Source organism: Tupaia chinensis, unplaced genomic scaffold, assembly GCF_000334495.1.
Source record: "Tupaia chinensis unplaced genomic scaffold, TupChi_1.0 Scaffold144255_1, whole genome shotgun sequence".
NCBI classification, from domain to species: domain Eukaryota; kingdom Metazoa; phylum Chordata; class Mammalia; order Scandentia; family Tupaiidae; genus Tupaia; species Tupaia belangeri.
Window position 1 is genome coordinate 3,654,381 of NW_006204113.1, and position 12,720 is coordinate 3,667,100.

Sequence of the window (12,720 nt, forward strand, 5' to 3'; positions counted from 1 at the left end):
CGGGCTCGCGCGTCAGAGCAGGGAGCAGAAACTTTGCCTTTTATTGTTGCCTGTAGCCCTTAAGTGCAAGGAACTCTGTGTCGGAAGGAAAAATGTCCTTCTTCAATTTCCGTAAGATCTTCAAGTTGGGGAGCGAGAAGAAGAAGAAGCAGTACGAACATGTGAAGAGGGACCTGAACCCCGAGGAGTTTTGGGAAATTATAGGAGAATTGGGCGACGGAGCTTTTGGAAAAGTGTACAAGGTAAGAGGGAGAAAACGGGAAGTTGTGCTTGGAAAGATAAAACGGCCCTGGCCCGGAGTGGCACTGGGACTTCTCGCGCCCGTGTCCCCCTCCCGCCTCCTGCCCCTTCTTTTGACTTCGTGATGTTGCGTTGGAACTTTATTTCGCTTATCACCCAGGAGTGGTTTAGACAGTAGGGTTTACGGCTGAACAAAATGGGGCCTGGGTGTCGTTTGAAGAGCGATTGCTAAAGGGAGGCAGGGTTATTATACAATCTCCTCTGTCCAACTTCAAAGGAAATGAGAAGTGTTCTTTAATTTATTGGAGGGAACTGGTGTGGCTCTCAAGTGCTTTAAAATCAGAAAGTCATTACACTTTTCAGTGGATTAACTGCATTCACATGCATGCTTGAACTAAAACAGTTTTCTTTTTGGGGTCCAGGACATTTATTTATTGGTTGTACCTATAGATCATGTATATAACTGGTCTTCTGGGATTCGAGCAAAGCTGGCTACTTGCAGCCTGTTCTTGAGTGGGTTGCTTAACAACATACTATAAAATGACATAGAATTTCTGTTAGAAGATTTCCAGAAGAAAACTTGCATCTGGTACTAGTTTCTAAATATAGCCAGCATTGACTAGAAGTCAGTACCAGCGCTTAACAACACACACACTCTCTCTCTCACACACAGGTATTTCAATAGGACGAGATTTGGTGTTTCAACCTGAAGGCATTAATGTTAACTATTTATTATCTCCGAAGGAGCACATGAGTGATGTCATTGGAGTATTTTCATCCTGAAGGGTGAGGTTTTTATGAGACACAGTTCAGGGGAAGGACCCACAGGGTTGCCTGGAAGTGAAAACATAAATAATATTACATGGGGTTTTTCAGTTTTTAAGCACTTTCACATAATTTAGCCTTCATAAAAATCCTGTAAGGTAGGCAAGTTAATAGTAGTATCCACATTTCCCAGATAGGGACACTAAGACTCAGAAATGGTTCATATCACGCAAGTCAAGCTCTAGACTTGAACTCAGGTCTACTGACCCCACATTTAGTACTGTTTTTTACTTTAACAATCATTGGTAGAAAGGATGGCGTTGTTTCCTACTTTCTAAGCTCCATTACAGTTATGCCTTTGCCCTTCCCGGGGCCCAAATTATGGTATACATTAGAGTTTATCCATTGTTTTAGCACATAGTGCACTGTCTCTGTATTTGTTGAAATGAAAGAATGTACGCTATACACATATGAATACTAATGAAGCTATCCTATGTCATGAAAGTTGGCAGGGTAAAACTTCAGCATTTGTATTTGGGTTTCAGCCTGAGTTTATAATCTAAGATGCAAGGTAGGAAGGGCTTTTAATGCAGTGGGAAGATCACTCCTGGGAATTGTGTTTAGTGCTCACTGTCACAAACTGGCCTTGTGATTTTAGACAAAACACTTCCTTGGACCTCTGTTTTCTAGCTGTAAAATCATAGATTTCTCTATAAACATTTGCTTAGATTCCTTCACTTATTAATGCTCTGTGAGTATAGTTAGCTAGGAAATGCAAAAATAAATTAAGGCATTTGGACTCTTGTTAAAAGGCAGTAGATTTTCATGGGGAAAATTAGGTTGTTTTATTGAATATGAAGTGTGGTATAAAGAGCATTGGCTGGAGTGGGGGCTGTGTCAGGGCTCTCTCATAGCAGCATGTGACCTTGGGCAAGTTACTTACTTGTTCTGTTGCCTGACTTTTCTCATCAGAAAGGCCTGCTCTTCAGTATGTGAGGAGTAAACGAGATGATAAATACATAGCACATAGAAGGCTCAGTGAATAGTATAGTAGAAATTACTGTTATTACACTTAAATCTTACAGAAGCAAAATCTGGGGTAGGAAAAGGGAGTAAGAAGGTAGTCAACCATTTTCTTGGTTTCCAGTGGCATAATGGTTATGTTGCTAGCATAATGGCATAGGCAGATTGGGTGGAATACTAAGGCTCTGTGGTTTAATTCTACAGTGACTCTACAAAGTGCAAAGAATCTTCCTACCGTGAGACATCAGTTAAAAAATTTCAAAAAGTAAGTGAATTTCTGAAAAGTAAATTCATCATGTGGTGAACACCAAAAAAATGGTGTCAAGAATTTTTTTTCTTTTTTGAGAGGTTTTTGCTATAGGGTGTGTGCACTCGCTGGAAAGAGAGAGAAAGAGATAGGGAGACAGAAAGCGAGAAATCACCTCCCAGGGGGATGGCCACACCGCAATCCCTTCTCTTCCATTCTCCTCTCAGGATCTTGGGCATGCACGCATATGCACACTACGTGAGTTTAAACCACTGGGTCTGGGACTCGAACCACGGTCAACTACACGGGAATCCAGTGATATAGTCATTATGCTAACTGCTGGTCCCAAGAATTTTTTTTTTGGTGGACTTCTTGACTTTTTATTAAGCGAATTATTTTTTTTCCTATAGGGTGAGTGCACTGGCTGGAGAGACAGAGAGAGATAGAGAAACAGAAAGCAAGACATCACCCATGTGGAGGGGAGAGGGCTACACTGTAATCCCTTCTTCTTCATTCCGTCCGGGTTTTGGGCCCACATATACCTGTGCCTGGAGTGAGTTTTAAGCTGTCTAGTCTGGGACTTGAACCATGGTTGATACATAGGAGTCCAGCGACATAATATTACACCGTCTGTTGGTCCCCAGATGAGTTTAAAACAGTTTTTTTTAATTAGATTTTTTGCTATAGGGTGAGTGCACTTGCAGGAGAGATAGAGACCGAGAGATAGAAAGCTAGAAATCACCCCCTCAACCCCTCTAGAGGATGGCCATGCTGCAATCCCTTCTCTTCCATTCTTCTCTCAGGATTTTGGGCATGCTTACGCATTCACCTGGCCCTCATGGACCTGGCATGAGTTTTAAGCTTCTAGGTCCGGGACTTGAACTGCAATTGACTATGTGGGGATCCAGTGATGTAACCATTATGCCATCTGCTGGTCCCGGTGACTGTGTTTTAATATGATAATTTTAAGGGTATGGGTTCTTTGTATCTTTTTCATGTCACTATATGCTTCTAAGGAATAGGGTATGACATTTTTATTAAAGAAAAATTTAAACTTGTTTGAACATTTTGGGACTCTTTCCTGAAAGCTTCTATTTTTTTTTTTTCTTTTTTCTTGGAGAGATTTGCTATAGGGCGCATGCGCTTGCCAGACAGACAGAGAGAGACAGAGAGACAGAAAGCGAGAAATCACCCCCCAGGGGGGATGGCCACACTGCAGTCCCTTCTCATCCATTCTCCTCTTGGGGTCTTGGACACACACACGTGCCCGGCGTGAGTTTAAGCCACCGGGTCTGGGACTTGAACCGTGGTCGACTACATGGGAGTCCAGTGACATATCATTACGCTAACTGCTGGTCCCGAAAGCTTCTATTTTTCAAGAGTCTTTAGAAATTATAAAATTTTAAGCTTTCTTCTATAAGGGGGAGAAAACTTAATCAAATTCTAACATTGTGCATAGTAAGTAGTATGCAGTAGAAAACTATTTCCAAACTTGATTCTAACTATCCTTTGCTATGGAAATTGGTAACTGTTACAAAGAGTAAGTTGCACAGTAATCAGATTGTATATTTAGTTTATTTGATTTATTTTTCCCTCATAGAATTGTATTTTTTCTACTCAGTCCATCATTATACAACCCTAAGAAAGTTTCTTATTTTCATGAAAAAAAATCTTTTTTCCATTATTTTAAATTTATTTTCTATTTTAAATATATTATTATTGGGCATATAAATGAAGATAATGTAATATCCTTCACTATTTTTTATCTTTGGATTTCCACTTTTAAAAAAAATTTCATTTAACTTTATTTATTTTTAATTTGACCAGAGATGAGGTGGGCAGGGAGAAAGTGAGAAAGCAAGCCACCAGGTCCAGGACTCGAACCACTGTTGGCCATGTGGGAGTCCAGCACCCTTTAACCCATGCCACCGGTGGCCTCTGGATTTCTACTTTTTTTAAAACCACCCCCTTTTTTGGAGAGGTTTTTGCTATAGGGCATGTGTGCTTACCAGAAAGACAGAGAAAGGGAGAAATCACCCCCCCAGGGGGGATGGCCATGCCACAATACCTTCTCCTCCATTCTCCTCTTGGGATCTTGTGCATGCACGCACAGGCACTTGGCATGAGTTTAAACCACCAGATCTGGGTCTCAAACCACTGCCGACTACCTGGGAGTTCAGTGATGTAGCCATTACGCTAACTGCTGGTCCTGATTTCTATTGTTTTTCTTTTTTTTTTTTTCTGGAGAGATTTTTGCTATAGGGCACGTGCGCTCGCCAGACAGAGAGAGACATAGAGACAGAAAGTGAGAAATCACCCCGCAGGGGGGATGGCCACACCGCAATCCCTTCTCCATTCTCTTGGGATCTTGGGCACGCATGCACACGCGCCTGGCGTGAGTTTAAGCCACGGGTCCAGACTTGAACCGTGGTCTACTATGTGGGAGTCCAGAGACATAGCCATTACGCTAACTGCTGGTCCCTGATTTCTACTGTTTTTAACAGAAAAAATTATGTATTGCATTTCTAGAAATCTAGTTTGTCTATTAAATCAGTTGAAGCTGAACTCATGGATGAAAGTGATCTTATGACAGCTGAAGGGCTTGTGTATTTTTTAAATTAATGAAATATGTAATTTTTGTGTTGAAAAGCAAAGAAACATACATGTATATTTAACACATAATGAGGTGAATTCATTTTAACAACCATCAGGATTAAAGATTTCTCTTACCATTCCAGAATCCTTCCTGCCTTCTTTCTCATTCTGATCGCCTCTCTTTCTGAAGGAAACCACTATTCTTTCTTTTAAGTTATTCATTTGTTTATTTTTCTTTAGTTTACCTCTAGGTGTGTGACCCTACACATTATAGATTTAGATTTGTGTGGACCTGACCTTTGTGTGAATGGAGTCACATTGAGTGTATTCTTTTGTGTCTTCTTTCAAAATCAGCACGATGTTTGTGAGGTTTATCTTTGTTCTCATCTAGCATTGTAGTTTGTTCATTTTCATTGTTGCACAGTATTCCATCATATGATTATATCACCAGTTACTTGCCATTTGTACTATTAGTGGGTATACTAGTTACTGGTTTTTGGCTATTATCTATAGTACTTAATGCTCATATTCATGAATTTGCTAAGAATTAACCCAGGAGTAGAAATACTGCAACTTTAATTTTATTAGATGATGCCAAACTATGGGTTGTTGGAAAAGTCAAGGCACATTTTTGCATAGAAAAACAGAAAAATATGTCATGACTTTCCTGACAACCCAATAATTGTATCAATTTACATTCCCACTGGCAGTTTATGAGAGTTTTCTTGCTCTGCATCCTTGCCAATGTTTGATATTTTCAGATTTTTTTTTTTTTTTAATGCTATAGGGCATGTGTGCTTGCTGGAGAGAGAGAGAGAGAGAGAAATCACCCTCTGGGGAGGATGGCCATGCTGCAATTCCTTCTCCTCCATTTTCCTCTCAGGATTTTGGGTGGACCCTCATGCATAGACATCAGCATGACTTTCAAGCTGCAGGGCCGTGATTTGAGTTACACAGTTGGCCATGGGAGACCCAGCTGTCTAAACCACTACTCTGCCTACTAGCCCAATATTTTCAGAATTCTTGAAGTTTGATGGTGTGGTATAGTTTTTGTTCTTTTTTTTTTTAAGTTTTTGTTGTAAGGTGCATGCGTTTGCCAGAGAGAGATGAGAGAGGGAGAAAGAAAGAAGGTAAGTGAGAAATGACACCTCAAGCAGGATGGCCATGCTTCAGTCCCTTCTCCATTTTCCTCTAAGGATTCTGGGCATGCATACACACTCACCTGGCATTTTTTCCAAGCTGCCAGGTCAGTCATGTTGGATCCAGCCGCCTAAATTGGCATGCTGCTGGATAGCTCAGTTTTCAATATGCCTTTAATGCACCTTTCTGTGATTATGAATAAGTAGTTATCTATTGGTAATTTTTTTTGAAGAGGTTTTTACTATAGGGCGCGTGCACTCGCCAGAAAGAGAGAGAGAGACCGAGAGACAGAAAGCGAGAAATCACCCCCCAGGGGGGATGGCCACGCTGCAATCCCTTCTCCATTCTCCTCTCGGGATCTTGGGCATGCATGCACATGTGCCCGGTGTGAGTTTAAGCCACCGGGTCCGGGACGCGAACTGCAGTTGACTGCATGGGAGTCCAGTGACATAGCCATTATGCTAACTGTTGGTCCCAGTCTATTGATAATTTTGATGTCTTCTTTTGTGTTCAACTCTTGTTCATGTTTTCTATTGAGGACCTTTGTTTATTTGTAGAGTATATATACATGCATATATAATATATTTATTTTGGGTTAAACATTTGCTGGTTATGGTTATTGCAGATATCCTAATCTGTCACTTTTCTTTTTTTTTCAATTGTCTGAGGCTGCCCGTACTTGCCAGGGAAAGGTAGAGAGAAGAGGGAGAGAGAGAGAAACAGTATTCCCTAGTAGGATATGGGCATCCTGCAATTCCTTTTTTCTCCATTTCTCCATCCTGTCAGGATTTTGGACATGCACATACACATGCCTGGTATATTTTTAAAGCTGCTGAGGCTGGGATTTGAGCCACAGTTGATCACATGGCATCTGACTCCTTTAGCCACAAGGCTATGGAGCTGGCCTGTCTTTTCATTCTTATCATAGCATCTATTTTTGGGGGGGTGGGAGGTGGGGAGAGGTTTTTGCTATAGGGCATGTGCGCTCGCCAGGAAGACAGAGAGAGACAGGCAGAAAGCGAGAAGGCATGCCACAATCCCTTCTCCTCCATTCTCTTCTCAGGATCTTGGGCACGCATGCACATGCGCCTGGCGTAAGTTTAAGCCATTGGCTCCGGGACTTGAATTGTGGTCGATTACATGGGAGTCCTGCAACACAGTCATTACACCAACTGTTGGTCCCATCATAGCATCTTTTTATTAATAGAATTCTTGATCTTAATGTAGTCCAGTTTGTCAGTTTCTTCCTTTCAGTTAATACTTTTTTCCTAAAGTTCCTTTCTTTCATGAGAGACAGTGACACAGACAGAGACAGACAGACAGACAAGTACTGTCAACAGGATTCCATTCTATAATCCAATCCCCTCAGCCCTTCCAGCCAACCAGATCATGTATGCATGTGCCTGGTGGATACAGATGAGTTGGGGGAACCAAACCCTCAATCTTCCACATGGATCCAGCATCATTTAAGCAGCATGTTACTGATGTGCCACCAAACTAGCCTGCTTTTTGTATTCTATTTCAGACAGCCTAACCCAAGGTCATGAAAATAATCTACTATATTATCTTCTAAAAGCTTTACAGTTTTACCTTTAACCTTTAGGCCTGCAGTCCACCTAAGGTCGATTTAAAAAAAAACAAAACAGAACTACTATTGTAAGTTTATTATAGTTTTCTCATGAAACAGAGAGGGCATGTGAGCGAGACAGACAGAGATGAGAGACAGGTACCCCTGACAGGGTCTCATCACACCATGATCTTCTTCTTCCACCTCTCTCTCTAGCCAGGATCTTAGGTACCTGTGCTTCTGTGTGTTCCAGGTCAACTGTGGATCTGAACCTGCAGCTGGCCATGTTGTCTCCAGCATTGTAGATCAGCACCCACTGCAGCTGGGCCTGTAATAGATTTTTTGTAAATAGTATGAGGTAGGGGTACAGTTTTATTTTTTTCTCACATAGTATTGTCCCAGAACCATTCACTGTCCCAGAACCTCTCCACCGCTCTGTTTATGATACATGTTTGTTTCTTTAATCTCTGTTGTCTTTATTTGTCTATTTTGGTCCCAGTATCTTACTGTCTTAATTAGGAAAGCATGAAAATACATCTTGCCTAGGTCAAGACTTTACTCTGTTCTTCAGGAGTGTCTCATATATTCCTGGCCCTTAGCACTTTTATGCTCATTTTAAAATTAATTTGGTTGAGTTCCTTTAGAGCCTACTGTGGTCTAGTTGTGGTGGTGCATAGGTAGTATTACCACTAAGGAGGCTAGAAACTGCATAGGAGGCATGAGTTTGGATCCTCTACCAACATGAATGGGGCACAATTGCACATGCTTGTGATCCTAGCTAATTGGAAGGTTGAGGCAGGAGGATCATAACACAGTGAGACCTGTCAAGAATACCTCAATGAAGCTTTTTTTTTTTTAACAGGGCATGTGTACTTGCAGGGGGAAGGGGAGTTAGGAGAAAGAAATAACTTCCACAGGGAAAATGGCCATGCTGCAATCCCTTCTCCATTCTCGGCTCAGGATTTTGGACATGGTTGCACATGTGCTTAACATGTTTTTCAAGCCATTGGAGTCAGGTCTTTAACCATGTAGTTGGTCATGTGAGATCTAGCCACCTTAACCACCATACCATCAGCTGGTGCCTTATACCTATTTTATTATTTTTATTTTATTTTATTTTTTTGGAGAGGTTTTTGCCATAGGTCATGTGTGCTTGCCAGAAAGACAGAGAGAGACATCAGCCCCCAGGGGAGATGGCCACGCAACAGTCTCTTCTCCATTCTCCTCTTGGGATCTTGGGCACTGACGCACATGCGCCTGGAGTGTGTTTAAGTCACCGGGTCTGGGACTTGAACAGTGGTTGACTACATGGGAGTCCAGTGATGTAGCCATTACGCCATCTGCTGGTCCTGGCCCTTATGCCTATTTTTAAAAATAGGTTTATTGGAACCAGCAAATTGCTTATAGTCTACCATGATTTAAAACTCACGCCAGACACCTGTGTATGCATGCCCAAGGTCCCGAGAGGAAAATGGAGAAGGGATGGTGGTGTAGCCATCCCCTCAGCTTTATTGTTGGCCAGCCATCATTGCAGTCAAATGTCAGAATCCTGCCATCCCTTCAAGTTCCCATTTTATAGTCATTCCCTATTCTCACACCTAACCTGGAGCAGCCAGCCACCTCAAATTTGCTTGCTTTTTATAATTTTTCCTTTTTAAGAAATTTCTTACAAAAGGAAACATGTATTTTTACACATGTGACTGTTTTTTTCACTTAGCACAGGGTTTCTCAATCTTGGTACAGTGGACATTTTGGACTGAGTAATTCCTTCTCATGGCGGGGTGGCTTATGTACTGTGGGATGCTTAGTAGCATCCTTGGCCTCTACCCACTAGCATCATCCTGACATGTGACAACCCAGAATGTTTCCAGATACTGCCAGATGTCTCCTGGGAGCAGAATCACCTCCAGATAAGCACCATTGGTTGATTATCACTGGTATTGTTTATGGGGGTTATCTTATCTTCTGCCCATTTAAAAAAATCGGTAATTTTTTTTTCCTTAATGATTTGTAAGATATGAGACCTTTTACCACAGTGTACATTGCTTTTCATGTATTTTTTTCTTAACCCCCAGAGGTTTTGTAAAAATATAAAGTGAGTTTGTTGGAAAACAGAGATTGAGGAGCCAACAGTGGCATGGTGGTTAAGGTGGCTGGATCCCACATGGTCCAGTGCATAGTGTGAGTCCTAGACCCAGCAGCTTGAAAAACACCCCAGATGCATGTGCCTGTGTGCCCAGAATCCCAAGAGGAAAATGGAGGATAAAGGATTATGGCAGTGCAGCCATCTCCCTGGGAAGTGTTATTTCTCTCCCTCAACCACCAGTGAGTGTACACACCCTGTAGCAAAAACTAAAAAAAGAAAAAGGAAAGAACAGTGATCGAAAATAATGGATTTCTGGGTTTTATGACCGATTGAACACAAAATTTTGCTTGCTCCAAAATCTCAGTAGAAACTATTTTCTCTCTAAATTTTTTGTTTTCCCATCTAAATTCTGTATTGCCTTATTAAATTTTTGGCTTGATATTTTATCTTTTCAGTTGCTAAGTGGAATAGGATATCTCTCCCTTTATGCTTTGTAATTATTGTTTGAATATAGGAAAGCTACTGATTATTATTCATGCTGTAATTTCTACATTTTGGATTCTCTTATTGTTTATTTTCCCCTAAGCATTCATTGTGAAATTTTTTAGTTCTGCAGAAAGGTTTGAAAGATTTGTACAATGAGATACACTTGCCAACTATCTAGGTTTTACAGTTTATGTTTTGCTGTATTTTCTTTATTACATCTATCCTTTTACTCATTCATTTATCCTTTTGTCATTTATTTTTCTTTTTCCTCCTATTCTCTTCATGTTTTTTTCTTCTTTCAATTATTTGCATTCATCATTTCTTTCACTTTTCTAATTTTGTTGGTTAATACTTTTGAACAATTTTAAATAGTCTGACATTGGAAGTACAAGTACTTTGTTTATTTTTAGTCAGGACATGTGTGCTCACCAGAGAGGGAGAGGAAGCATCCCCTAACGGTGCATGGCTGTGCTGCAACCCTTTCTCCTCCATTTAGCCATCCTCTTGGTATTTTGGGTATTCATGCACATGCGCCTGATTTGCTTTTCAAGCTGTTGGGGCCAGGATTTGTACTGTGCAGTTGGCCATGTGGGATCTGACTCTCTTAACCAGTAGGTCATGGAGCTGGACTGGGGCTGCTAGCGATTTAGTGAATTGTTTCAGAATATATTTTCTGGTAGGATTTTGAATTTTGTTTTTGTTTCTAAACTTGTTTAGGGCACCTGCATTCACTAGAGAGAGACAGAGAGAGATGGGAAGAGGGGAATGAGAAAGCATGCTCCAGGGGTGATGGCCACAGCACAATCCCTTTTGTGTTCTTAGAATTTTGGGTATGCATACACGTGTACCCAGTGTGTTGAATTTCAAGCTGCCATGTCTGGGACTCTAGCTGATGTTGGTCATGTGGGATTCAGCCACCTCAACCAACACAGTACCGGCTGGCCCAAAGTTGGAACTTTTAAACTTTCTTATAAACTTTAAAAGATTTGGCAGAAAAAAAAAATTTTCTTTTGCAGAAATTTAAACTTTTATTTTTAGTTAGTTAACTATGGGACATATGTATTCCTTGGAGAGGGATGCAATCTCTTCTTCTCCATTCTTGTCTCAGGATTTTGGGTATGCACACCCATGTGCCTGGCATGATTTTCAAGCTGCCAGGTCTGGAACTTGAACCATGTGGTTAGCCATGTGGGATCTAGGTGCCTTAACCTCCACGCCACCTATTGATCCAGTTTAAACTTTTAAACTTTTTTTTTTAATTTTCTGTTTTGAGCCAAAAAATTATTGTTTATGTGCTGACATAGACTTCCAGGTAGGTAATGTGTTACTGGGACCAGCAAATGGTGTAATGGTTACATTGCTGGACTTTCACATAGTCAACTACAGTTTGAGTCCTGGACCCAGCGGCTTAAAACTCACATAGGATTAGGATCAGCAGTTGGCATAATGGCTATGTTGCTGGACTCCCAGGTAATCGACCTTGGTTTGAGTCCCGGACCAAGTGGCTTAAACTCACACCAGGTGCAGGTGCGTGCGTGCCCAAGATCCTGAGAGGAGAATGGAGGAGAAGGGATTGCAGCGTGGCCATCCTCCCTGGGGGGTGATTTCTCGCTTTCTTTCTATCTATCTCTGTCTTTCTGGCGAGTGCACATGCTTTATAGCAAAAACCTCTCCTCCCCCCTGCCCAAAAATAAAAACCACTCATGTGGGGGTGTGTGTGCAACAGATGGCGTGGTGGTTAAGGGTGCTGGACTCCCACATGACTGACCGTGGTTCAAGTCCTGGACCAGGTGCTTTCTCATTTTCTCTCTCTCTAGCTCTTGCTCTGTCCCTTTCTGGTAAAATTAAAATAAGTAAATAAATAAAACAGTTATATAAAGTAATTCTAAAAGAATCGCTTAATAAATAAATAAATAAAACTCACATTGGGTACGTGTGTGCATGCCCAAAATTCTGAGAGGAGAATGAAGGGGAAGGGATTGTGGCATGGCCATTCCCTTGGGGGTGATTTATCGCTTTCTGTCTCTGTCTCTGTGGAGAGTGCAAATGCCCTATTGCAAAAATCTCTCTTCCCTCCCAAAAGAGCAATATGTTATTATACTAGATTCCCATTTTCTTCTCTGTAAATTGGTGTTTAAGTTTAAATAGATCTTTTCCCAATTCAGAAACACTTCATTCTTATTTTGCTACAGTAAAGTCTCTATGCCAAGATATACTATGTATGCTTGAATATAAGATGCTATTGTAGTTATATATAAAATACTGCATTTTTATGATAAAAATTTTACTTCTGTGCACTAAGATTAGAGTTGAATTGTTTTGAAATTGTAACAGATTTTAATTGAAGATACTAAGCTGAATTTTAGTGAATAATTTTTTTGGCCTAAAGATAAGTTGTTTTCAGTTTTTTTTTTTTTAAATTTGCTACAGAGCATGTGTACTCACCTGAGAGAGACAGAGAGAAAGAGAAAGTGAGAAATCATCCCCTAGGGGAAATGACCATGCCATAGTCCCTTCTTCTCCATCCTCCTGGGATTTTGGGCACACACGCATATGGGCCCAGCTAAATTT

The 12,720-nt window shown here is 41.0% G+C and overlaps 1 protein-coding gene across 2 annotated transcripts in view; it reads left to right on the forward strand.

Moving 5' to 3' along the window:
- The first annotated feature begins 6 nt into the window (after positions 1–6).
- The window catches only part of SLK (STE20 like kinase), a 79,112-nt gene continuing 66,398 nt past the window's right edge, over positions 7–12,720 (forward strand). For both annotated transcript variants that reach the window (XM_006166405.3, XM_006166406.3), the window contains exon 1: positions 7–242. In XM_006166405.3, the coding sequence (XP_006166467.1) occupies positions 93–242 (150 nt within the window). In that variant the 5' untranslated portion in view covers positions 7–92. The remainder of the gene's footprint in view (positions 243–12,720) is intronic.